This window comes from Erpetoichthys calabaricus, chromosome 8, assembly GCF_900747795.2.
Source record: "Erpetoichthys calabaricus chromosome 8, fErpCal1.3, whole genome shotgun sequence".
Lineage (NCBI taxonomy): Eukaryota > Metazoa > Chordata > Cladistia > Polypteriformes > Polypteridae > Erpetoichthys > Erpetoichthys calabaricus.
The window spans coordinates 70,143,044-70,170,200 of record NC_041401.2 but is presented as its reverse complement, the minus strand read 5'-3'; the positions used below and the strand labels follow the sequence as shown (position 1 = coordinate 70,170,200).

The 27,157-nt window shown below is 38.9% G+C and overlaps 1 protein-coding gene across 1 annotated transcript; it reads left to right on the top strand.

The window, feature by feature from the left end:
- The first annotated feature begins 5,877 nt into the window (after positions 1-5,877).
- LOC114656683 (calpain-A-like) lies at positions 5,878-26,598 on the top strand. Its single transcript, XM_028808317.2, has 8 exons — positions 5,878-6,082; positions 6,709-6,780; positions 10,854-10,948; positions 12,694-12,771; positions 19,680-19,765; positions 19,971-20,093; positions 23,366-23,499; positions 25,485-26,598. The coding sequence occupies exons 1-8, from the start codon at positions 5,981-5,983 to the stop codon at positions 25,725-25,727; spliced, it is 933 nt and encodes a 310-aa protein (XP_028664150.2). The 5' UTR covers positions 5,878-5,980; the 3' UTR covers positions 25,728-26,598.
- The last annotated feature ends 559 nt before the right edge of the window (positions 26,599-27,157 follow it).

The following is a 27,157-nucleotide window of genomic DNA, read 5'->3' as shown; positions in this document are numbered from 1 at the left end:
CAGCAGAAGGATATCAAGAGTGTCAAAATACTTAAAGGTCAGTATGAGATTTTCAGTTCTTTTCTACATACACACTAGCCTTTGCAGGAAAGTGGCTTGCATGTATAAAAGTTCAGTTTTTAGAGGTGGTTGAGGCAGTGTGGAAAATCCCAGGTGGCAGCATGGTGTTAACGAGTCTGACACCTTGGGGGTAAAAACTATCCTGCAGCCTGGCAGATCTGGCTTTGATGCTGCAGTATCTTCTCTTGGATGGCAGAAGTGTGAAAAGTCCATGTGAGGGGTGTAAAGGGTACTGCACAATGCTGCAGGGCTTGCAGACACTGCATTTGTAAAATATGTCCTGTAGTGAAGGGAGAGGCACCCCAATAATGTTTTCTGCTGTCTTCACTATCCTTTGCAGGCGCTTGCAGTCAGATATGTTGCACTTGCCATACCAGACAGTGATGCAGCTGGTCAGAACACTCTCAATGGTGCCTCTGTAGAACATGGTGAGGATGGAAGGGGGAAGACATGCTCACTTCGGCCGCCTCAGGAAGTGTAGTCCCTGCTGGGCTGTCTTGATTAGTGACGAGGTGTTATGCGTCCACGTAAGTTCCTCAGTTATGTGCACAACGAGGAACTTGGTACTCCTAACAGTCTCCACATCTAAACCGTTGATGCAGAGTGGGATGTGGGCGGGATGTGATTTTCTGTAGTCCACGATTATCTCTTTTGTCTTGTCGACATTGAGATATAGATTGTTGTCTTCACACCATGCAGACAGCCGTTCCACCTCATCTCTGTATGCTGTTTCGTCATCCCTGCTTATCAGTCCCAGCACTGTCGTATCATCCACAAAGTTGATGATGTGGTTGGTGTTGTGCGTGGCTGTGCAGTCATGAGTCAGCAGGGTGAAGAGCAGCGGACTAAGCACGCAGCCCTGCGGCGCTCCAGTGCTCAGTGTGATGTTGCTGGAAGTGTTGCAGCCCATCCGAACTGACTGCGGCCTCTCTGTCAAGAACTCCAGGATTCAATTGCAGAGGGTGGTGTTCAGGCCCAACCTCTTCAGTTTTACAACCAGCTTTTACTTTATTTCTCAAGAAAAATGCTAAACAGTCTTAGAAAAAATACTATGCAATCCTTGCACAAAATTGTGATTTTTTTCTTTAATATTTCACAGTGTAGGACAGATTATTGAGAGAAAGCACACAAGTGTCACAGAGGTTGCACTGCACATTTGTAACCTTAAATAGTGTTTATCATCAAGACACAGTGAAATGTTTGCGACAACTTACTTAAAGGCACAATTGTAAGGAGTGGAACGAGAAGACATTACATTTATATAGCGCATTTCAAGACACTCAAAGCACTTACATAAAAGGGGGAGCCACTTCAACCACCACCAATGTGCAGCATCCACCTGGATGATGTGACAACACCCATTTTGTGCCAGTACATTCACTACACATTAGTTATTAGGTGGTGAAGGGGTGAGAGAGGTAGTTAGCCAATAAGGGACAGAGGATGATCAGGGTGCTGGAATGACCTCGCCATGATGTGCAATTGAGCCAGGACATCAGGAAACACACTACTCTTTATGAAAGATGCCCATGGATCATTTATGATCACAGAGAGTCAGGACCTAAATTTTATGTTTTAGTCAAGGAAAGGTGCCACTTTTTACAGCACAGTGTCCCCATCACTGCACTTGGTCAACACACAAACCACCAAATAAGCACTCCCTGCTGGCCTTACTAACACCTCTTCCAGTAACAACCCAACCTTTTGGTAGATGGTCTCCCATCTATGTACTTTACCTATTCTGAAGTGCATGTAGTATGGCTTCTGGGTGTTGGATGTTTTATTCAAAGATGGCAATAGTACAAGAAAGGAGTTTTACGGTACTATTGAGAGATTTTCTTCAACCTCTGCTAAATACCTGGACCACTGGGGCATAGTGTTTGAAGAAATTGATAAGCTGAAGTTGGTCCTACAGAAGAGCATTCCAGCATGGCATGAAATTCAGAAGGAGTTTTCCCATTTTGATTCAAGAATTTTCCAGAATTGTTGTAATTGATGAAAGCACACCATTTAACAAAGGACTCAGTGCAAAAGACATAATTCACTACCATATTTCTGTCTGGGGTAAAGGAAAAAAACAATTGAGTGATGAAAAGATGTTTTTCCAAGAATGGTTAGTTACAGTACACTAGATAAGGCTGTTAGAATTTTTTTGCATCTTTCTGAATCTTCAGCTCCAGTTAGTGTGTGTTTTTGTTACCGAAAAGTTTATGGTCCCCAGAAACATACTACTTGAGTATTACCACAATGAAAGCAATATTATTTGTCTGTGTTAGTTTTGGAGTTGAATGCTGTGAATTCTATAAGTTACTTAAGGACAAACACAATGAGTGATAAATACAACCCACCACAAGAGACAGAGGATGACCAGCCAAGAACTTCTTTCTAAGTAAGGACATTATTAAATTTGTTCTTCCTAAAACATAGCTCAGCTTTCAGTAACACAGCCAGCAAAAACACTCAATTGGATTTGATATAAAGATTGGTGTCATTATTCATTTGACTTGCATAACATGTTCACCAAATGCATAAATTAAATCCTTCACACGATCTTTGAGTAGGGAGCTGTATAGGATTTCCAAATTTTCTTGAGTTATCATATGTGAAAGCAATGAAAAAGTATGTGTTGATAGCATTGTATCATAGCAATACACTCCCAAACAAGTGCAAGAAATGGTGTGCAAAGTACACAAACAGTAAAATACCTTAATATACTGTATCTGTGGCTTTGTAAGCTGTATTGGCTTGGTTTTTGTGATGACTGAAATGATTGACACAAAACTAAATTCGCAGAAAACGTTGCTTTGCAAAAAAAATGTGAAACAGCTTTCACTTTGCTTCCAGAACAATTTGCACCATTGACACAATATGAAAGATGTCTAGTCCTGTCTGGAAGCCTTCACTTACTATAACTGCATATGTATCAGCCTGTCATTTAGTTTTTAAATAAAGATGCCTAGTTAAAAATAAGAAAAATCATCATTTCCTGTCATGTGCAGATATTTTGATGAGCAAATAAATAGACATGTGATGGTAGCACAATCCTCACTTTGCCAACTATGATTGACAATCCTAAAGATTCACAGGAGACAGAAAAAAAACTTAAAGCACCATTGCTCTTGGACAGTGAATATCTTCAACCTCTTCTGTAGGACTCAAAGAACAGGAAAGTGCATTTTCCCGGTAATGGTGGGAGGACAATGTCCTGTGTAGTGAGATTTTCCTGAGGAGAAAACACAACAATATGGATGATGGTGCATTTTAGTGTGTCTTCATGAGTAAAACATGCAGCACGTCACATTCTTAAAAAAACACTCCACTGTGATGTGAATCATAGACATAAATAGTATTGATTTTACTGGTGTGGTACAGATTAGAAGCATTATGCAGCTGCAGGAAAGAACACAGGTAAACATGGTGTGATAGAGGCTTTAGGGTACAATATGTCTTGTTTTATATCCGAAAACACCTTTCAAAGCTACAATAAATATAAAAAAAATGTTTTTAGTGAGGGCGGACCTGGGGACCTGGGTTCACTTCCCGGGTCCTCCCTGCGTGGAGTTTGCATGTTCTCCCCGTGTCTGCGTGGGTTTCCTCCCACAGTCCAAAGACATGCAGGTTAGGTGGATTGGCGATTCTAAATTGGCCCTAGTGTGTGCTTGGTGTGTGGGTGTGTTTATGTGTGTCCTGCGGTGGGTTGGCACCCTGCCCAGGATTGGTTCCTGCTTTGTGCCCTGTGTTGGCTGGGATTGGCTACAGCAGACCCCCGTGACCCTGTGTTCGGATTCAGCGGGTTGGAAAATGGATGGATGGATGGATGTTTTTAGTGAGTTTCATGTTTCGCGGTTGCAAAATTGCCTTCAAAATAATTTTTAATGTCAGTTTAGAGGAACTATGCAAATGGAAACGTACCTGTTTCATTCATCACCAGTTTGTTTTTACACGTTAAAGATGTCATAAGCATGAGCAGTGTAGATGCGTTTGAATACAGATTTGTAAAACTGTGATACACCCAATTACTCCCCTCTCCCCAGTGTTACCCACATTCCCAACAGCCACTTGCAGATGTCCAGTTTCCTTTCACAGAAAATTTTATAACCCTAGTTATAGTGTAGAGTCCCCCAAATCAAGTTTGAAAAAACCAGTAGAGACAAGAATTCATTTATGGAAGAAAAAGCAAAAGACCACAGAGAATACCATGAGGAAGATGAGGAAGAACAATGCTATTATAGATAATATTTAGCACCCATATAGCTAGCTCAAACAAGTAATCTTGATAGTTTAGCAATATTTTAAACACATTAGCAGTCAGTAATACATTTGAACAACCTTGAATTTATTTATGTATCTTCCAAATACATGTGGTGAAGATCTTACCCTTGCATTGTCAGGTGCATTGCAAGAACCTTCTCGAGTTCAAGCCTCAGTTTTGACTTCTGCTTGGTCTTTCTACAGTATATATGGCAAGTTTGCACATCCTTCCTCCATTCATCTGGGTTTTCCCTGCACACAGAGAAGCAACACATCAGAACCCAAATTTATTAGCAAAACATGAATGTGTTCAAGGTAGACAAAAATGGATAACACGAAAAAACTAAGATTAACTGATCAACATCCTCCCACGGGATATGGTGAATCACAAAGGTGCTGCTCCTCTTCACATTCCATAAACAACATGACATAATGAGACATATACAGTATAAGCTGATACCAATAAAGCAGCACTCTCTGTTTTATCAGCCTGACTTCACTTTTTTGGCCCAAACTACAGTATGACATATATTTCTACCAACATTAGACTACAAAAAACACACAAAAATTTGGATGCCATTGCTCTTTTATATTTACCACATATAGATGAACACTAGGCAGGATTTTTTGGCTAACATTTTTACAGTAAGCACTAAATCAATAATATGTGTGTGTAGGCCAATTGACTAATTGTGTATAATCTTTATGTTACAAGTGGAAAACTGAAGATTCATTGAGAAAACCCACACTGATAAAAGGTGAACATGCACAGTTTACATAGTGAGTGCCGAGGACTGGCATTTAAATGCATCACATTAGAGCATTTACATTACTTTTATTTAGTTGGCTGATGCTTTTGTCTGATGCAGCTTACAACATTTGAGATACAATTGGTTACATTTCTTTTGTTTTTTCCAGCTGAAGCACAGGCAGGTAAAATTACTTGCTCAGGGTCATATAGCTTCAGTGGTGGGATTTGAACCCACAACCTCAGAGTTTAAAGTCTAAAGGCTTAATCACTGGCCACACTGCTAACCCTCCACCAACCTACTAGCTGAAAAAACAGAAACACGCTTTATAAAAATGTTCTGAACCAAATAACATAATGTTCTTGAATCCATTTATTCCAATCTTGGATGTATGTTCCCCCTTTCTGCATAGGTGTTCTCTGGATAATTCACATTTTCTTCTACATTCCTAAAAAGTGCATATTTGGTTAACTGTCCCAATGTGAGTGTGCTCGAGTGAGCCCTGTGATGGATTGTTGCTCTGCTAGGGCTTGGTTTGAGCCTTGCATTCGATGCTGCCAGAGTAAACTGTTAGCCTCCATGACCCTGACTTGGATTAAACTGATATGAGAATGTCATGCTATGTTGCATTATATTGGAAGTGTAACCCCATTATCAATGATGTCTGTTGGTCATACGTTTCCTGTTAAACTCATGAAACCTCTTTTTCAGTCTATGTGGAGAAGATTAATGGTTAGATCAGGTTCATTTCTACCTCATATGCATAGTGGTAACAAGCCTCAAGTGCATGATTATGGACATTTATGAAATAATATATATTAGTGCTTCTGTAACTCCACAGGCTTCATGGCTCTTACAAAGCAATCGAAGGTGGCTGGACGCTGGATGCACTCACTGACCTAACTGGAGGAGTCGGGGAGATGTACCGGATTGCGGACTATGTGAATCATCGAGAACATCTTTATGAACAGCTAGCCACTGCCTCAAGAAAAAGAGCTCTCATTACTTGTGGTACCAGCCAGGTAACATCTTGTTAGTGACTTATAATGGCATAGCAAAAACTCAGTCATGAAAGAAAATGAGAATTGTAAATAATTGTAAATAGGACATCACTAAGCGGTGAGCTCAACAGGTAGCTTTGACTGAAATATGAAGAGTGCAGCTTGTTAAAGAATAAAATATTAGAAGACATCACCAAAACTGTGTGATAGTCAGACTACAATAAAGAGATTAACTGTTTGTTGTTAAGTTTTCAATCATTGCAAATCCTCAGGCCACTTCTGTAGAGTGTGTTTAACATGAAACCCACTCAATGTTTAATGGTTAGGTAGGTTTAACAGATGATGCTGTTTAGCTAGATATAAGGAGCCATGTTCAGTATAAAGATAAAATAATTCATGCATTTGATGCATTGTAGGTTTACAGAAATCCTTTCATTTTATTGTAAAAGAAATACCAAAGTGTAAGTGTAAATCAAATTTAAATCAACTGTATTAATTTACATATATATTAGCTTTGCTGCCTGTTTGACAATCACTGCCCACCAGAAATGCAAACAGGTACCCACCTACACACTCTTTCTGTGTTTTCTCAGCATGCCCTTACATAAGAGAGCAAGCAATAAACCTTTCCATTTGACTGTTTTTAGCAAACAGAAGCAGGGGGTCAGCACGATGGATTAGTGGCAGGCCATGCCTATGGCGTGACAGCTGTGAAAAAGGTTTGTACAAATGTTTTTTGGATATTGTAGATTCCTGTGTTATAAGATTTACCTGTTATATACACAGTTCTTACTTTCCTTTTGTGTGAGAGGATACCACTTTGTCTCCTGTCAGTTAAAGGAACACAGCTTAGCAGTAACATAAGTACAGAGGCCTTCACTGGATTATTCATCTGTGTGTGAGTTTGTTAAGTTCAGGCTGAAGGTTAATATAATGAATACTTTTTCACAATTCAATACTAACAACAGAAACAAAAAGATAGTGAATACAAATTGATAATTGAATGTAACACATACACACACGAATAAACACACATATGAGTATTTATAATAAGAAATTAATCACTATCTTAAAATAGTCTTTTATTTCTGAGTTTTCAACACTTATTAGGTGTCATCATTTTTGATTAGACATACAGGAATTAAAGACAATATATAGCAAATGAGGAAGGAGAAGTAGGTGGAGGTGGGGGATCATTAGTAAGGTGAGGTTCAGAGGGTAGAGATCTTAAAATCTTTTTCATTATTTGGATGTTTTTCTTTTTAAGCTTGCATATTCTGGGTTCATGTCCAAGTGTCTGTTAATTGCATTTTCTTTTGAAGCCACGATTCAACCAGCTCTCTGGCACTCTTAAATATGCACATACAGTACCAATACAACCGGACACATGTTTAACTGGGACACAGTGAAAATAAATACCATTACAACCAGACACACGTTTAACTGGGACATTTTAACTGGGACACAGCATAAATAAAGACCAATGCCACCAGACACACGTTTTAGGGCTCGTTTGTACTTCACGCTCAGAACGCGTATGCGCACGCATCATGGCTGTCACGCGTTCCCAGCATTTATTTGATGCGTCCTCTGAGCAGGTCCTCAGAAATTAATATGATGCGTGCGCGAGTTGCAGTACCAGCAAAAAGTCGGGGGGCGCAGTGTGATAAAAGTTGGAATGTGACGTCAGAATCTCTGTTTACTATCTACATGTGACAGAAAGTCTCAATGTGGATCCTACGGGATCGATATGCGCGCTTCGATGTTTGATGAATGGTTCGATGTGTTGCAGCAAAATGCCGACATACAAATGCGTTCGTGGTGCTTTTATATTCAAGCGTTGCATACTCCTGAAAGTAATGACACGATACATTTTAAAAATCTCACATACCATCTTTTGTGTCGTCTTTTTTTTGCAGCATCACAACAGCAACATAATGTACAGCGATGTATTTGAGCCACAGAGAAAAAAAAATTAAGAACATGGTGAAAACGTGTATTTTGTGATTAAAGTGGAAATTTCGGCTTTAATCTCGAAATGTCCACTTTAACCTCGTAGTTTACTTTATCATTAAAGCAGGCCGTCGTAAACGTCATCCCAGTTTTTAATCGCTATGAGCTTCTTGGACTTCCTCCTGACCTGACAGCAGCGGCAAGCAGCAACAGATCACCACACTGAACACGTTAAATGTTTGATACTCCAATTCTCTGCAAATTTCGAATCTTTAGATTTATACTTGATATCACTTTCATGATGAAATGCATTAAAGATATGTATGTTACATTTTACAGATAAATCGTTAATTGCATTTAAATAATAAACACTATTAATAATTATACATATGTGGGTGACACGGTGGTGGAGTGGTAGCACTGCTCTCTCTCAGGGAGTCACATCACTGGTGTTCCCTGCCTGGAGTTTGCATGTTATCTTGCTGGGTTTTCACACTGTGCTCCAGTTTCCTTCCAAAGGTATGCAGATTTGGTGACACTAAAATGACTACAGTGTATGTGTGTGCTTGTATTCACCTTGCGATTAACTGATGCCCCGTCCAGGGATTGTTTCTGCCATGTACCCAATGCTTGCTGGAATGGACACATCCCTGGGTTGATTGGATTTAATCATTAAACATCCTTTTCAGAGATATTGCGGTAAGGTGTCATTGGAATTTAATGGGTGTTCCAGAGTACTAGGGTGTTGTACCGTGTTAGCCATTGTGAATGTAGAGAAAAGCCAAGCAAAATGACACCTTTTATTGGCTAACTAAAAAGATTACAATATGCAAGCTTTCAAGGCAACTCAGGCCCCTTCTTCAGGCAAGATGTAATATGGGTGTTCCAGGCAATTCCCAACACAGAGAAGCCGAACCTGTTCTCACCGTGATAATATCTCGCACTGCCACCTGCTGGATTCCTCCAGATTTACGTAAAGTACAAGCGTAAGTATAAACAGTAAAACGCATGCGTAGCAGGAGCGTCCACTGCAACATTCTTCGAGTCAAGTGAAGTATAAACCCGGCGTAACTAGGACACAGCGAAAAATAAGTTTCAGGGAGAATACTAAGAGTGGCAGAGATCTGGCTGAATCGTGGCTATCAAATGAAAATGCCATTAACACACATGAAAATGGGACATAGAACAACCTGTTGTTCTTATTAATGTCCCCCAGGCCACTAGAGTGCACTGCATATTAAATTTGCAGGAGTATTAGAAAAGACAGACAACCTGGCCTTCCCCAGCCTCACACTGTGGTAAATGAGGGAGCTCCTCAGGGGTACCGGTGGGCACTTGAGTGCTGGTCCTGCAATCCAGAATTATTTATGAACGCTTATTTAGCCCACACTTAAAAGGCCCCTGCAGTCAGTATACAGGGTGCATTGGAGTAGTAAGGAACCAACTGCTAAGTGGACGGACAAGTAAAGGAAGCTAGAGATAAGCTATTCAGGGTAAATTGGAGGGCCAGAAGGCTTAGGCTTTTTTGTTATTTTAAGCCCATGAATGTTTGTGAGATAATTGTTTTGAATATCCACCAACTCTGGTAATGAAAACCTTTACTTTTGTTACTTTTGTACTTTTTCGTCATCATTTAGGGTTTAGGGAACAATCACGAGCACCCCCTACAGTCCACTATATAGAGACGAAGCCCCTTTACGCTGTGCCATGGCATGTGGTTAATTTATTTGACAGCCTGGAGACGCTGACGTCCGAGGTTCGATTCCCATGAGGGGATGCAGTGGAGTGTGTACGCCTGATGAGTCCAAATAAGGGCAAAACACATGTTTCATACATCTTGCATTATTTGACAGTAAAACTATATTATATATATATATATATATATATATATATATATATATATGTGTGTGTGTGTGTGTGTGTGTGGGCGCGCGTGTGTTTGTGTGTGTGTGTGTGTGTATATGCAAAAACTAATCATGCATTTGTCAATATAGGTAGCCATTAAGTATATTTATGATCTGCAGATAAAATCTGTCACAGAGTCTTGTGAAGTTAGTGCTAATGCCCTTGTATTTATAGTATAATGCTACGTGTCACACTTCCCAGAACCACATAAGCTGATTTTGGTGTGATACTAAGGTGCCCCCATCATAATAAATATATCTGGTTTATTATATAATTGGGTAGGGAGAAGCGCCAGAGCAAACTACCACACTAGACAAAATACTATACTGGAAAAGAGAATGCAACTCTGCATTCCAATGTCGGGAGACAGCACTTGTTAGGTTGTGTCAAGCATGATGCTATAAAGGTGAAACCTCTAGGGGTACTGAAGCAAAAGAAAGAGAGGAGATGGCTTCATGGAATGACAAATTCATTCCTCTTCCTGGAGGACATCACACAGTAGGCAACTCTGTGGACAGGGGAGTTGCAGGACTCTCTAATAAGTGGGATAGAAATGTCATTGAGAGTTTAAGAGTTAAGTAAGAGTGCACAAGGCTTCCTGTCCAACAGGTGGCAGCAAAAGGTCCCAAGATGGAAAAGGTTGGAACAAGGATTTCTATGTAATTGTTAGGTAAGGAAGGTAATAATAAGTTTATTCATGTGTGTCAAATGACCCCTAACTGGAAGGAGAGGGATCATGTTGCTTCTTTAAAAATTAGGCAGCTTAAATATTCACAATTACAGTAATTTATACTTCCTGCTTTTAATATATAAGAGCTTTTTAGGCTCACTCTGTGATTGTTTACACAAAGTAAGTAAGATTTTGAGTGTGCTACTATATGAGCAGTATATGAAGCTAATATTTATTCTCTGATTTTCTCTTGCAAACTCCCAGCTAACTACTCCAAGAGGCAGAATACCCTTGGTTCGAATTCTAAACCCTTGGGGTTCTGGACAGGCAATGGAGTGGACTGGAGACTGGGGAGATAGGTAAATATTGCAGAAAAAACAACAAAATCCACTTTAATAAAAGGTTGTGTCACTGTGTCTGTCCAGTTGCTATGTCTCTGTCATTCCAAATGGTGTCATATCACATTTTTAGTAATAAAGTCCATTGCATTTGTAATTCCAGTAGATGGCGCATCACAAACATTAACAATGTTTTCATGAATCTCATACCAAATAGTATATGACAGAGGCTTATGCTATGCATGGTGCACTGTAAACATTAATGTGGATCTACGTGTATGTTACTTACATATCAACCCGTCTTAAATGAGTAGTGCAGATAGTGCTTCTTTATTTGTGTACAGCAACAGAATGCCCAGTTAAACAACAAATGTATTCCTTGTACTTAAAGGATAACTCTTCAAATGGTTTTATCTACATGCAAATATAAAACATGACCTACTCATCAATGTTTGGTAGCAGTCTGGTCTACTTTAATCTTTAGACTCTCTTTTTACTGTAATATAGAAAGCTCATTAATTAGTTTGTTTTGGATTTTTTGTTTTCCTGCATAGCCTCTTTCCTAATAATAAAAATGCAAATAGATTAATTCAACTATTTGCCTAATGATGTAGCCAGTAACATAGGATGACATGCAAAATAAGATGATGAAAGACCAAACTTAGTGCAACCAGCATAATAAAAACTCCTATTTGTAATTACATGACAGATTGAAAGTTGTACAATAAGATAGATAGATAGATAGATAGATAGATAGATAGATAGATAGATAGATAGATAGATAGATAGATAGATAGATAGATAGATAGATAGATAGATAGATAGATAGATAGATAGATAGATAGATAGATAGATAGATAGATAGATAGATATTAACTTACTTCAGCAGCAGCATAAAATGTAAGTTCACAGTGCAAAATAGTTAAAATGAACAATAAAGTATAATGAACAATAAAGTATTAAACCTTCTCAAACAGAAGAACCTACTGTGCAGGTTCTGTAGTCAGTTGCAGTTGGTTGTCCCTGCACAGCAGGAAAAGTACCCCACGACCTTATCATACTTCTTGTCAGGGCTTGAAGTGGGCTGGTACACACCAGCATGAAGTACGGGCACTTCTCCCTTTTGAGCAGTTGTATAATGGCAGTGGTATGTTCATGCAGGCAGTATTTTGAGCATACCAGTATGCATCACAGTTAGACAAGCTCCCAGCACTCCCCTGCCTTCCACATTGAATGTTATCATATCAGAGTGCTCGAAACACTAAGGGGAAATCCCCCCACCCCCCCTTGTACATCAAATGTTATCATAGTGCATACTTGACACTCCAAGAGGACATGCTCTTCGATTGAATAAATCAGTCTTAAACAGAACGTGCCACCACTTATGTATATCAGTGTTAGGCACTGCTCCTTCTCATCTCCATTCGATACAGCCAACAATGGTGGAGTAACCAAAGAACACCTAATAGACAGTAGAAATTGGAGTTGTACGTACTGTAAAACAGAAGTGAAATAGAGACAGGAAAGTTCTCTGGGGTGTCCACATGTTTCTGAACCACTAGCATCCCCATCATGCAAATTCCAAAACTTCCCAAACTGTCACCTGTCAGATAGTCTATGATCCAAACACTGTTGATGAATCTGTCTGCATCATTCCTTAACCAAGCAGGATGGCTATTCTTATAGCGCCATTTTGAAATTAAACCCTCCAGGAGTTCAAACACTGAGTATGTTATGTAAATTTCTTTTTATTTATTTTTTGACAGCTCACCTCTTTGGGATGAAATCCCAGTTTGGACAAGGGAGGCCTTTGGGTTCACTAAGAAGGATGATGGTGAATTTTGGTATGGTAATACACTTAGTCTTCATATAGAAAACCTTTATCTTTTGTAAAATGTGCTTAATCCATTTATAGAGTTGCAGAGAACATGAGCCTAATCTGAAAGCATCAAGCAGAAGGCAGAAATCAAACCCTGGGCAGGAAGTAGCCTATATAAGACAACTCAGAAGACTTGCTAAAATAACACTGTGAATTAAACAGATTTTTGTATATGTAAATAACACAAATAGGAGGATTAAGGCAGAAGACCATCCCAGCGCTATGAGAAGGAGTTAAAGTCTGCATTGATAGTAAAAGTCAGACAGCAACTCCTCTGCTTCACTGTGCTGGTTGAATTCATCGGGGCTTTCACATCTTTCTAGTAAAGTAAAGCAATGTTTTACTTGTAACTGCGATTTTGTAATTGTATTTAATATTTTATCTCTTATTTATAACACTTTCCATTGATTTGGATAAACATTCATTTAATACATATACTGTAGACTGAGCCTGAATTCTGTTTATCTTCATATTTGGAGATTTTATCACTCCTGTCTACTAGTCCAGCTAAAAAAGTGTTCATGAAAACAGCCCTTATGATTTAAATTTTACCTTAGTTAGAATTAAAAAAAAATACCTAAACAGATTAGCCATTTACACGACTCGCACAGCCCAGTGTTTTCTGTTAAATTTGGTTTATATCCATGTGCACACTTTCTAAATCCATATGATTAGTTTTTCATTCGATATTGTTGTGAACTAGAAGTTTCCAAGCACAATAGTTCCTAACCATGACTCCAAATGCCCACTAGTGTGAGGAAAACCATCAAACCTTAGCTAATCACAAAAAGGGCAAATGTAGAATCTTTATTAATAAAAAGATTTATTTTAAACAAAAATGCTCTGTAGTACAGAATACTTTTAGGGGAGCACAAAATTGTCTTCAAAATTGGCAATCCCAAAGCAAACACATTCCCAATATTAAATGTGACAGAATAGTTAAAAAAAACAGAGCCAATGGTCACAAAGATACAGAAAATTCACAAAAAGCACAGAATAAGCACAAGTGGAACTCAAGAACCACCTAGTGCATTCAATGAGCCACAAGGGACTGTGGGTATTTCTCAACCTTTACAGGGCTAAGGGAAGTCTCTTGATGGTGATGGGCAGGTGGCCCCACCTCTTGCAAGAAGACCAACAAAACATGTGGCACATAGGAAAAGCTACTTAGACATAAAGAAACTAAATGTTCAACAATGGTTAACATAAAAAACAACCAAAACAGATATAAGAGACATATAAATCCTAGTTGGGGAGGATCCCTGGTTGAAACTTAATAGATATATTATCAAAATCTCTCTTAAAGTCAAGTTAGATACTAGTATGTGTTTTACCACCATTAAATGTTTGTGTTCCGTGCTCATAAAACCCACTCATATTAAAACAACAGAATCTAAACTCATCCTTACTGCTTCTTAACATACATATTCTAGATTGTGTCTTTCCTTTTATGATTGCTGCCATAAAATGTACAATGATAAAAGATGAGCAAAACGTCTGCAGGTTGATGTAATTTGTGGTTTACTTAGTGATAATTCAGACTTTCTCTCCATCTTGATCACAGGGGCTAACCATTCAATCACTTCTCTGTGCTGAACTCTACTTTGATTACTAGAGTTAAAATTGGTTTCCCTTCTTGCCACCACTTTAGAAAATTGAGTCAAATGAAAATTATTAGTCACTTTTTAGAATTCTTCTTTTTGCTGTAAAGTATCTATTGGATTTCCCAATTTATAATTAGATAACTAAATGGCATATTATCATGGCATAACATTATCTTGCTTTCTGATATTTCTATAAAGTTGATTAATGGTGCTGTCATCAATGTTGTGGGATTCACAGCACACTGCTATTGCAATGCTTAAATTTCCCTGTCTTTTTTTTGTGTTAACGCAGGCATCTTCGTTAAAATGTGGCTCCTTTCTCATAGATTGCAATGTCTTGTTTAAATTCCCACGTATGTATGCATGTCCCCACTCCATATTTGTGATGTTGTTGTTTATAAATACAACAAATCTGTCATTATTTTACATTATTTCTTTGCATTTTTATGTTCCAAGTATAACACATGGCTGCATTGTTAGGCCTGTATCCTAGTACTGGGATGAATCCTAAAACCTTTCCTTGCATTTATTTTGAATTTTTACTTATGATTAACATTTTCTTGACTTTTGCTCTGATTCCCTTCAACTAAAACATTTCTTTTTTGATTTTGGTGCCTGATCATTTTTGACCCTCTAGTAACAATTTTTGGCTACTCTTTTGCTCCTTTTCCCTTTTTCCATTTCCTGGTCCATTTTTACGGTTGGCTACTGTTTGCTATGCTGCCTTTTCTGCCTTTTTATTCAGTAGTGTGGTAGAAATTAAATTATCAATTAAAGAAAGAAACATATCCTCTACTAGGAAAGTTCGATAAAACCTCTTCAAGTCAGAAACCAGGCAAGAGAAAACTTGTCCTCAGAAAATGCCAAGGAGGGAGCATTTATCACAGATGTCTGTTACAAAATGATCAGAATAATAAGGGCACGCAGGGCCATCTTAACAGCATCATAGCCCCTGAGCAGAGTAGTGCACTGGGGCCCCTGTTTTGATAGCAAAACAGAAATATACACAGGAATCAGAAACATTGTGGGCCCCTATGCTCCTGGGCCCCCCGCCAGTGCCCATTGTAACATTATGTTAAGACGGCCTTTGGCAGAGGTCCATTTTATAAACAACTGAATTTACACAATAGTGCTGATTAATGCATACACATCACCTGACATTTACTCTGATTGGTTTGTTGGGTTACATACCAGGATAACTAGTACAGTACATCCTTATCTTTGTTATTTATTTGACCTTTATCTGGTTTCCTAATATGCCTGAACAGGTTTCTGACATTTACTAATCTTTTTATATTCTAAGATAGATTCTATATTTTAATATGAAAAGTATACCAAAAAAATTAACTATTGTTATCTCCAAATTATTCTCTCACAGTAGTGTCTCCAAATTTTTAGAACAGTGCAGAACAGTATCCATATACATTTGTCCCTATGTTTCTGTTAAGTCATGTTTATAGCATCACTGTAAAGGCAAATTTATGTCTATAGTTCCTGTCTTATGCCTGATGCTGCCCAAATAAGCTTTTGACTTTCATTATCTTGAACTCAATAAACTGTTTACAAGATAGCTCTATTTATGGATGGAATAATGGGTGAAAGGGTGGACGGAAATACTGTATACCGCTTAAGTTCAATTATTATTTTTCATTTGATTATTGACCCTCACATTATTATACTTACTATTTCCATGCATATTTACTGCTAGGAAGACTGGGCCCATGAAACTCAAAAAAAAGGTTCCAGTGGAAAGGCAAGGCCTTCAAACCGCGATAAGGCCTAGAAATGTAAAATAAATCTGACCCTGAAACTCAAATTTAGGCTTGGGCCATACACACTTAAACAAGGCCAAGCCCATAAGACCAAAAAAGGGAGAGTTGAACTGCAAAACCCCTCTACTCAAAAAGAAAAAGGACAATGTTTCTTATTATCCATATTACTAACTGAAGGTTGTAAACCGGATATGGATGCAGGGCGCTGGGCGCCAGGCGCATCGAGGCGCACGCGCACTGCCGCACTGAAACGAGCCTGCCACAGAGCAAAAAAATAAACGAGAGGAGTCGAAGGTTGTAAACCGGATATGGACGCAGAGCGCATCGAAGCGCACGCGCACTGCCACACTGCAATGAGCCCACCACAGAGCAAAAAAATAAATGAGAGGACTCAGCGCATATGTGAATCTACTAAGTACGGAATCCCAGGACGTCCAAACTACACAGCATATTTGAATCACACATCGAAGTGCACACGCACTGCCGCACAACGCGCTTCTGAAACAGCACAGGCAAAGGAGTCACGGCTCAGAAACGAAACAGCTCAACTAACGGAAATACAAAACCGAGCCCATAGCTAACGACACAGCCACAGAGAAACCAAAATCGAGAGGATTCAGCGCATATTTGAATCACATTACAGTATTACAGTACGGAATCCCCAGACGTCCAGACTACACAGCATATATCAATCACACATCGAAGCGCACGCGCACTGCCACACTGCAACGAGCCCGCACAGATAACGCACTTCTGAAACACCACAGGCAAAGGAGTCACGGCTCAAGAACGAAACAGCTCAACTAACGGAAACACAAATCCGAGCCCATTGCTAACGACACAGCCACAGAAACAAAAAAAAACGACAGGATTCAGCGCATATTTCAATCACATTACAGTATTACAGTACGGAATCCCCAAAGGTCCAGACTACACAGCATATTGGAATCACATTACAGTATTACAGTAATACATTATTAACAGTCCAGCTACAGAAAACACAGAAACGCCACCAGATGGAAACAAACAATAAACGAACGCTCCATATTAAACGTAAGTGTGATTATAATTCCTAACAGTAAACGACGTATAGCTAACGGAGTCACGGCTCCAAAAAGAAACAGCTCAACTAATGGAAATACAAAAACAACGACTTCTCGCTGACGACACAGCCATAGAAAAACAAATATGTTTATTTCATTACATGAACTTTCCCAGGACGCACCCACCCTCCATGATATGTCATCCCTCCAAGTATCAGAGGGAACAGAAAGTGATTGCCATTCTTGGATTTGCGATTCTTTCGAGAATTGCGGGCTTGCTGGTCTCAAATAGGAATGGGTGATATGTATCATCTATGATAATATCTTAATTGTTGTTTTAATGATTTGCAAGCTGAAAATTAGTGAGTATGTCACTCACTTTGCAAAACAAACAACCAAAAGCATGCCTTGGGAGTCCATGCATTCACTGTCTCTTATAACCTAACAGAATAGACTACTGTGTATGTACAAAGCCAGCGCATAGGTACAGTATGATCTAGTATGGAACCCCATAGGTGTCAGTCAAAAGAAAAAAAAAATCAGTTTGAACAGATTATTAATCCATTCTGACAAATTATAATCTGTTTTGGATGAATTACGTAATTCTTTCAAATGGATTATTTTTATTTTCTGTAAGAAATTATGCCTATTGGGAGAGTTTTATTTTACAAGCCATTGGGGGTCCTCGATTCCAAAGCGCATTTTTTTTTGTTTCATTATTTAAAACACCCATGCACATCCCTGCATCCTCGTCCCACTCTATCCCTCGTCTATGGATGCAAAAAACTGAAAAATGGTCAATAAACATACAAAATATTGCCTTTAAGAGGCAATGCCAAAACAAACAATTGCCAAAATTGAAAAGTGGTAATTATAAACCAAAAAGAGGGCAAAAATGCAAAAACTAAGACTCCATTAAATGAAGCTAAACAAAAAGAACTCAACGTCTATTCCCACAGTGGGCCCTGTCCCCTTGGGCTCACTATATAAAAGTCAAGAAAAATAAGTCACAGAACAAAAATATAATAATAACACCATAGTTCAAAAGCAAAAAACACATTACATAAAAATAACTAAATATTTAACAAAAATATTAACATAGGACTCTATCTATCTGTCTATTAACATATAGTACATACAGTTTGCAACAAAATATAAAATAAAGTTTCTCAACAAAGAATACATAGTTGCAAATTTATTTTTATTTGTCTCTCTAGCATTATTTTTGCATTCAGACTGATTGGTAATAACTTTACATCTATTTTCCTGTATTTAATTGACAAGGGCCCACTACCCTCTCCCAGGCCAGCATTCAGTCTAAGGTACCTTGAGTTCCACTAATTCTCGATTATGATGCAGACCTCCTATCACAAGGAACATTTACACTGAGGTGCACATGAAGATTAATGCTACTGAAAAAGGTGTTTCCGCAACTTTCACCAACTAAAATACTTAACAATGCAAAGTTCTCTTTCTTAAAATGTGTAATAAAAAAATAAACATCTAAATAAAAAATAAAACCTGTCCACAGCAGATTAAGCATTTGATTGGCTCTTGGTTAATCTGAGAGCTAAGCCCATCAAGAACCTTTAGACAAGATTCATATGGACTTCCATTCTCATGCCATTCTCATTACTAATGATGAGTGAAAGAGTCAAGTTTAATTTCACTTTTAGTTTCACGAAATTGCCCCTAAAATTTCTGCATATGATTTTGCTATTGTCCTAGACAGGCTGCTTGTCCATCACTGAATCCATTCTTTCACAAGGCTCCAGGGCCAGTTAGATCAGAATTTCCAATTTGCCTATTATATAAATCTTTGGGGGTGCAGCACGGTGACACAGTGGTAGTGCTGCTGCCTAGCAGTAAGGAGACCCGGGTTCGCTTCCCGGGTCCTCCCTGCGTGGAGTTTGCATGTTCTCCCTGTGTCTGCGTGGGTTTCCTCCGGGTGCTCTGGTTTCCTCCCACAGTCCAAAGACATGCAGGTTAGGTGCATTGGCGATTCTAAATTGTCCCTAGTGTGTGCTTGGTGTGTGGGTGTATGTGTGTCCTGTGGTGGGTTGACGCCCTGTGTTGCCCAGAATTGGTTCCCTGCCTTGCGCGCTGTGTTGGCTGGGATTGGCTCCAGCAGACCCCTGTGACCCCTGTGTTCAGATTCAGCAGGTTGGAAAATGGATGGATGAATAAATCTTTGGGATATGGGAAAACAACTGAAGTACCCAGAAGAAAAGTCATGAAGATACAAAGAAAATGTGCAATCTCCCAAAAGTCTGAAGAGCCTCATATTCTGTGGTGTCACAAATTATTTCAAAGTAACTACAGCCAAAAAAGGCAAGCATGACACAAGCAGAAGTTATTAGCCACATTCAGATTACATAGAATTGCTAATATGGAAAGTGGGGAAGTAAAGAATAAATGTGTTAAAGAAGGTTGTCTTTCTCTTTTTCTTTTAAGGATGAAGTTTGATGATTTTTGTGAACATTTTGATAATGTGACTGTCCTTACACTTGGGCCAGATTTCAACTGTAACGGCATCTCAGGTAACCCTTCTAACGTCCCCACAAGATAAAAGAAGCAGCGTTCCAGAAGTAACGTTTTTTGCTTTTGCTCACTACCTTATGTTTCTTTGTTACCTGCAGGAGCAGTGCAGCTGTTTGTTGTACCTAATTTTGTAATCTTATATGCACATCTTTTATTCTGTACTTTGGGTGTCCAACGGTAGTCACTAGTAACTGTACTTGATAGAATCGGGAAGCCTACAAGAAGTTAAAGGTCGATGGCTACCAGGGTTCAATGCAGGAGGCAGTCGCAACAATTTGGTGATGTATGCTACCAACCCACAACATCCAATTACTATCCAGGACTCAGGTAAGCCATATAATAAAAACTTTCTGAAAAGGTGACAGTATTACTAGTAATATTTAATCTGATAAATTTTAAAAATGCCATGGAGTGTTTCATGAACAACATTATTGATAAGCCCTCAATCTTACTTCTTCTTAAATTGTTGCCGAGTGGCCCTCACATACTCTTTCCAAACTGTAAAAGGACTACTTGATCTGTGCAGGGAATGATACTCAAAAGAGAGAGTCAGATACCAAGAAATTGTATGTGAGTGTAACTCAGAGGTAGAATGAGCAACACTAAATGTTTAAGTGGCTTTGAACATGTCAGTGCTGGTGGGCTTCAGCAGAATCAATATAAATATATAACGAAAAGCAAGCCTGCTGGAGTTTATAAATATGATTTTGTCACAGTATGTTTAGTCTGAGTCATCACTCCAGATTTACTCTGCCATTTCTGACCCTGCCTTTGCAAGAAGACTGTTAATGAAAGGGACTGAAGGTGGCTGACGCAACTTGTGCAGGGTAACAGACAGGCTACAGTTAGCTAACAAATAAATACAACAGTAGTGCTGAATGATCATCTCAGAATGCGTGACTCACTTTATTTTGTTGTGGATGGGACTTGGGCAGCCAATGATGAAGTCAACGTTCATTTCTACAAGTGTGAAAGAAGAAAATGCAATTGCAATGAGCTGAGGAATACAAGCGTTGGATAGTGAAGCATGATAATTCACAGTTCCTGATGACTCACGCTTATGGGAAGACCATTTTAAAGCTAAAACCCAAAGAGTCTGTGGAGGCTGCTGTTGCTGCTGCTAGTGGTACAGTGGTATACAGTAGGTTTAGGTTATGGTTTCTGGCATACATGCTTCAATTTCATATTTATTGTCATGTGTACAAAGTACAGTGTAGCTCTTACTTACATGTCTTCTTCAGAGTAGTGCCAGTAGTACAATACTAACAATAAGTACAACAGAAACATTGAATATGACATCAAACTATATACAGTCATGGCCGAAATTATCGGCACCCCTGGAATTTTCCCAGAAAATGTACCATTTCTACCAGAATATTGTTGCAATTACAAATGTTTTGGTATACACATGTTTATTTCCTTGATGTGCATTGGAACAACACAAAAAAACACAGAAAAAAAGCCAAAACTCAAAAACCGGGCTGGACAAAATTATCGGCACCCTCAACTTAATATTTGGTTGCACGCGCTTTGGAAAAAATAACTGAAATCAAGCGCCTCCTATAACCATCAACAAGCTTGTTACACCTCTCAACTGGTATTTCCGACCACTCTTCTTTTGCAAACTGCACAAGGTCTCTCAGATTTTAAGGGCACCTTCTCCCAACAGCAATTTTGAGATCTCTCTATAAGTGTTCAATCGGATTTAGATCCAGACTCATTGCTGGCCACTTCAGAACTCTCCAGCGCCCATTTTTGGCGTTCTGTGTGACATGATGTCAGATTTGGCTTTTTTTCTCTGTTTTTTTGTGTTGTTCCAATGCACATAAAAGAAATAAACATGTATATACAAAAACATTTGTAATTGCAACAATTTTCTGGGAGAAATGGTGCATTTTCTGGGCAAATTCCAGGGGTGCCGATAATTTTGGCCATGACTGTATATACAAGAAACATTCCTGCAGTTGTCAGTAAGAGTGGCTGCTGAGTAAGCTTATAACCTTTGGATAAACAGTCACTGAATCAAACGTATGATGAGTGTGTGTACCAATGAGGTCCTGTACCAATTCAAGGAGAAAAGTGCCTGTAATGTGATGTCTGTGACTATCCAAGGTGTTTAATAATAATATTGATTGCCTTTCTAAGGCAGCACATATAATATGTGTTCTGATCAGAACGGAATTGTGTGTCACTCATATTCTGTGTCAAATTCACCACACTCTGTGGTACATTAAAGGCTGTGAGGTGAGCAGGTGCCATACCCTGATGTTATGCAGTCAGTGAAGATGGACACCACTAAGCACAGCTGGAGAGACACTTGGACTTTTCACAGAAGTAAAGGCCTTCCTTACAATGGCCGAGATATATTGTGCCCACATCAGGGTATCAATGATGCTGAATACTAGCCCTCTTCACAGCATTTACTCCGGAGATAGATGGAGGTGTGGTCTGCTTTATACTCCCTAAAGTCTATGATCATCATTTTTGTTTTACTGATATTAAAGGAGAGGTTGTCATCCTGGCATCACTGAGTCTCTTATTCTGCTTTCTCATCATTTATAGTGATCAGACATTAGACTGTGGTGTCATCACTAAATTTAATAATGGAGCTGGAGCTGTGTTTGGCCACACAATCATAGGAGAAACAATGAGTACAGCATGAAACTCAGCACATCACTCTATAGGGTGCCTTTGTCAGTGGGTGTGCAAGTAACTGAATACCACAGCAAGGTTGGACTGATGGCAATCTCGTCCAAACTCCAACACAGACCAGTATTCCACCTTTCCAGTCCTGCACAACTGGAGTTAAGGGATTGCTTCGACCTCTGTTGTAGCCACACTCTATCAGCTACAGGTTCTGGCTATGGGTAGCCAAGTTGTGGCCAGGTAAAGCTGTAGATTTGTGAGAGAAGAGCAATTAGTTATTAGTAGGAGTAGAGGATGTGTCATTGGCTTCTTGGGTACACATAAGCCATTCCTCTAGGTTGGCCACTGGTGCAAAGTTCTATCCATCAATATTACTCATCCTGGATTTATGGTCCTTTGTTCAGGACTTGAGCCCATTTTGCGCCTCAGAGAAAGATGTCCCTGGCTGTTACATGGTCTGGAATCGATCATCTGATCAGATAAATCAGATAGATCCTGCATTCCAAAGGGAGGAAAAGTGAGACTTTTAGCTGGCAGTAAGAGTGTCTGGCGACAGTTTGCCAAGCCAAGACTCAGGTTCCAGCCTAGTAAAATGGAAAATGCCAGTCTGCCTTACAATGCACCGGTCATGAGTTAATTGTTAATAGATTTGTTAGTCAGTTTCCTTTAATGTTTCTTATTATATCCAGTTGCTTTATATTCTTGTCAACTGTCATCTAAAATCTCCCTTTTTTCATATTCCATTGGACCATTACTGTCTAATTTTATATAACACTTTTCTAAAATTTTTATAATGGTGCTTCCTATTAAAATATCTATGAAAACAATAAAAAATATACAAGGTAGAATATATCATAACTCAGATCAGTATTTTTCCATTCTACATTTCGTATTCTTGTTTTTTTATGTATTTTGTTTATGGGGTTGTTGTATTATAACCTGACACTCCACAGATGTGTCCCCAGATGAGAAGGGTGATGATGAGGATGGCAGATGCTCTGTTCTGATCTGCTTGTTGCAAAGCTTTAACAGAAGAGACAGAAAGTTGGGACTCAAAATGAATCCAATTGGCCTTCAGATTTACAGGGTGAGTGGCCTTCTGAGCACATGCATACTTTATATGAGGAGTAGCAAAGTAGATAACAAAAAGGATGACTCAGATGACCTAAATTTGCCTATAAAATGTAGAAACCAATACCAGAATGCCACTTAGCAGTCAGACTGGTGAACCATATCCAAAAAAGAGAGTCACTAACTGCCAGTATATGTAAAAATAACATGGAGCAGTAATAAAAAATTCATACAAAAGAAAGTATACCTGCAGTACAGTACATTTTATGACAAAAAGCGTATTTGCATTTGTAACATACCTGTTTTTTCTAAAAGAGAGTAGCTTTGCTACCCATTGAAGATAATTTGAAATCTAAGTAATTTATAGGAATGTATTTTGTAATTCATGTAGTAATAAAATACATTGCATTTTTCATTCCAACAGGTGGCACATCACAAACATTTGTAGTAATAAAATGCTTTACTACAAATGTTTGTGATGCACCATCTGTTGGAATGGAAGAGACATAGCAAAAGGACAGACACACAGGTACTTTTCCTTTTATTAAGGTGGATGTCATTAAACCAATAATAGCTTCAGAAAAACTCAAGTAAGGCATATATAAATGTGATATTTTTAATCAACTTTGATATTAATTTTGATTTGGCCATTTTCACTATTAGCCAGATGCTACTGAATAAGTCAAATTCTCTACTCTGCTTAACTAGAAATTAAGGTTTTTGTTCCTGGATGGATCGCAAGTGGCAATGGTACAAACTGAGTTTTAGGATTAGACTGGAGAATAGTCAGATGAAGCAAGACTCTGTACCTAAAGAAGCTATTTGCCAAACCACCAAAACCAAATACTTAGCTAGAAACCAGACCAGAGTTAAGTTCAGACTTCTAAATTAATTCTTTCTTTAGTGATTTGTTTGTTTATTTTGTTAAAATTCTCTTAATATCTAAGTTTAAACACAGTGACCAGAAACACAAAGTAGCAGTGCCCATTTAAACAGTCCGACAAAATGGCAGCATCCATAGAAAAAACAAAGCAGCACATTGACATTACCAAAATAAACTTAATTCATTTTGCACAAAAAAAAAATAATTTTGGGCGGCACGGTGGCTCAGTGGGTAGCGCTGCTGCCTCGCAGTTGGGAGATCTGGGGACCTGGGTTCGATTCCCGGGTCCTCCCTGCGTGGAGTTTGCATGTTCTCCCTGTGTCTGCGTGGGTTTCCTCCGGGCGCTCCGGTTTCCTCCCACATTCCAAAGACATGCAGGTTAGGTGGATTGGCGATTCTAAATTGTCCCTAGTGTGTGCTTGGTGTGTGGGTGTGTTTGTGTATGTCCTGCGGTGGGTTGGCACCCTGCCTGGGATTGGTTCCTGCCTTGTGCCCTGTGTTGGCTGGGATTGGCTCCAGCAGACCCCCGTGACCCTGTGTTCGGATTCAGCGGGTTGGAAAATGGATGGATGGATGGAAAAAATCATTTTATATCAAACAAAAATGGTTCTAATGGATTTCTAACAAAAAACCAGAAGCAAAAGATATACTTGTAATCACTGACAGGACAGGGTGTCAAGTCTGAAGATTGTGTGAAAGACCTTTCTCAAGAAAAGATCACACCACATTTTTTACAGCCCATCACCCCTTTCCCTGTGTTAAATCTGCAAGTTTTCTGTTGATGATGCTTCAACAGTAAAACCGGACTCCTGCTGCAGCTGTTAATATTACCTTTGATATATCCTGTCTCAGGAATAACTGTTATTATTTATTCCTTACAAAAGTGTCTGATTCCACTGTCAGTACAATCCCAGACAAGATAAATCATACATTAAAAACTGGACTTCCTGCTTTTGCCTGATGTGTCCTGGAGAGGCTTTGACTCCAAAATTAGAATAAGTGGTTAGATTAATTAAGTGGTTTTGATTAATGTCATGTGACATAATAACTTTTGAATATGAAATTCAGTTTTTACCATGCATCAATTTAATGTTTGCTTATTTTGTCTTTTGGAGCAGACCAATGAGCCAGAGAGTACATTGACAATTGACATGTTAGCAAAGCAAGTAGAAGAGGCTGACTCTGGTCCCTATGTGGCTCAACGCAGCATCAACCTCCGCTGCCAGCTGACAGTGGGCAGCTATGTCATTATTCCCAGTACCTTCAGCCCAGGTGCCACCGGGAGCTACATGCTGCGAATATTCACTGAAGAACCTGTGCTGGTCCATGAAGCTCTTAACTTCTGTTCTTGTGATATATGAACCCACCACAGGTGTCCACAGCTCCACATGGCTCACCTGAAACTTTTCTACTTCTACCAATGCTGAGTGCAAATACGTTTCTTTGCCCACTGGTTTTAAGGCAGCCAAAATTGTTGTCCAAAAATGTACCTGTACATTTGATCTTTTCTTTGTAGATATTGGTTTAGAACACATAGTTTCTCAAACATTTTACATGTGTAGGACAGTTCTCCAAACATCTGCAGAATGAGCTATTTCCAAAATCTAATGCAAAGGTGCCTTATGTCATTGTATTGATAACTGGTCTGAGTGTGCTGCTTTAGGAAACACATTTCCATCTGTGTGGCTTTTATTTTTTAACTAAACAAGTCATGCAGTTTCATAAATAGAAAGTTTGGGAGAAAAGTCTTCTTTGTGGTGTTAATGACAAAGTCTCCTAAAATTCAATAAATTAATTGTTTAATTGCTTATTTAACATTATTTAAATATCATGTTTTAGCCCCCACATGTTTAAAAAAATCATTAAGTGAATAAAGCAACACAATTGCACAACAGTAAATCACTTTTTAGCTACTTAGTATTTAACCTAACTGATTGATTTTCACGTTTTTTTACACCTCTGCTGTGACTCTTTGTTTTCTTAAATTGCTTATTCAGTGCACACACAAGGGAAGCCAGACTCTACCATGAAAGCATCATGTTGAAAAAAGAAACTGAATGGGATACCAGTCCACAGAACAAATGCCTACACCCAACATCGCAGTATGGATTTGTCAGTCAATGTGGTAGCATGTCTTTGAACTGTTAGAGGAAGCTGGGGTGTGTGAAAGAAGTGTACAGGAATGCTAAACCTTATTGGAAACAAGAGGCATTCCACATCCCAGGCGGAGTACGTGAACACCAAGAAGCACATGGGGACGGCGTACCCCTTAACTAAATTATTGTTTCTTTAATATCAATGATTATATTTTTGTAAGTTTTATCTTACTCTTCTTACCCCTTAAAGATGATCCTGGCACTGCTAAATAGGAGCTCCCCAGCACTGTGAGACGGAGCTATTAAGTGTTATTGTTATTTGGTCAGGATGTGGTTTCTACTGGAGTTATTCCTGTTTTAGTTCTTATACATTAAGGCTCTTTATTTTAAACTAGCCCTGCAATTTGCCAATGACAGGTAATAGAATCATTTGAAAATATTTGCTATCTCTTGCCTTATGTGTACTTTCCTCTACTTTCCTCTGTACTCATGTGTCTGAATGTTTCTTCACCGTCTCCCCCTCTATCAAGCACATTTCCGTAAAGCCTGCTTCTCATGCTCTTTATATATTTTCGAAATGTCATTTTTGCATCCTGTCCGCTTTTGTACTTACCGTCTCGAAAGTGACTTTCCTTCCGCATGCCTCCCATGCCATTTCCCATCCTTATGTGTCTCACACTCGCACTTACTCTTTC

Coding starts and splice junctions, on each gene's coding strand:
- LOC114656683 (XM_028808317.2), top strand. CDS start 5,981: ATGTACCGGATTGCGGACTATGTGAATCATCGAGAACATCTTTATGAA. Junction 6,781..10,853: donor GCGTGACAGCTGTGAAAAAG/GTTTGTACAAAT, acceptor GCAAACTCCCAG/CTAACTACTCCAAGAGGCAG. Junction 10,949..12,693: donor ACTGGAGACTGGGGAGATAG/GTAAATATTGCA, acceptor ATTTTTTGACAG/CTCACCTCTTTGGGATGAAA.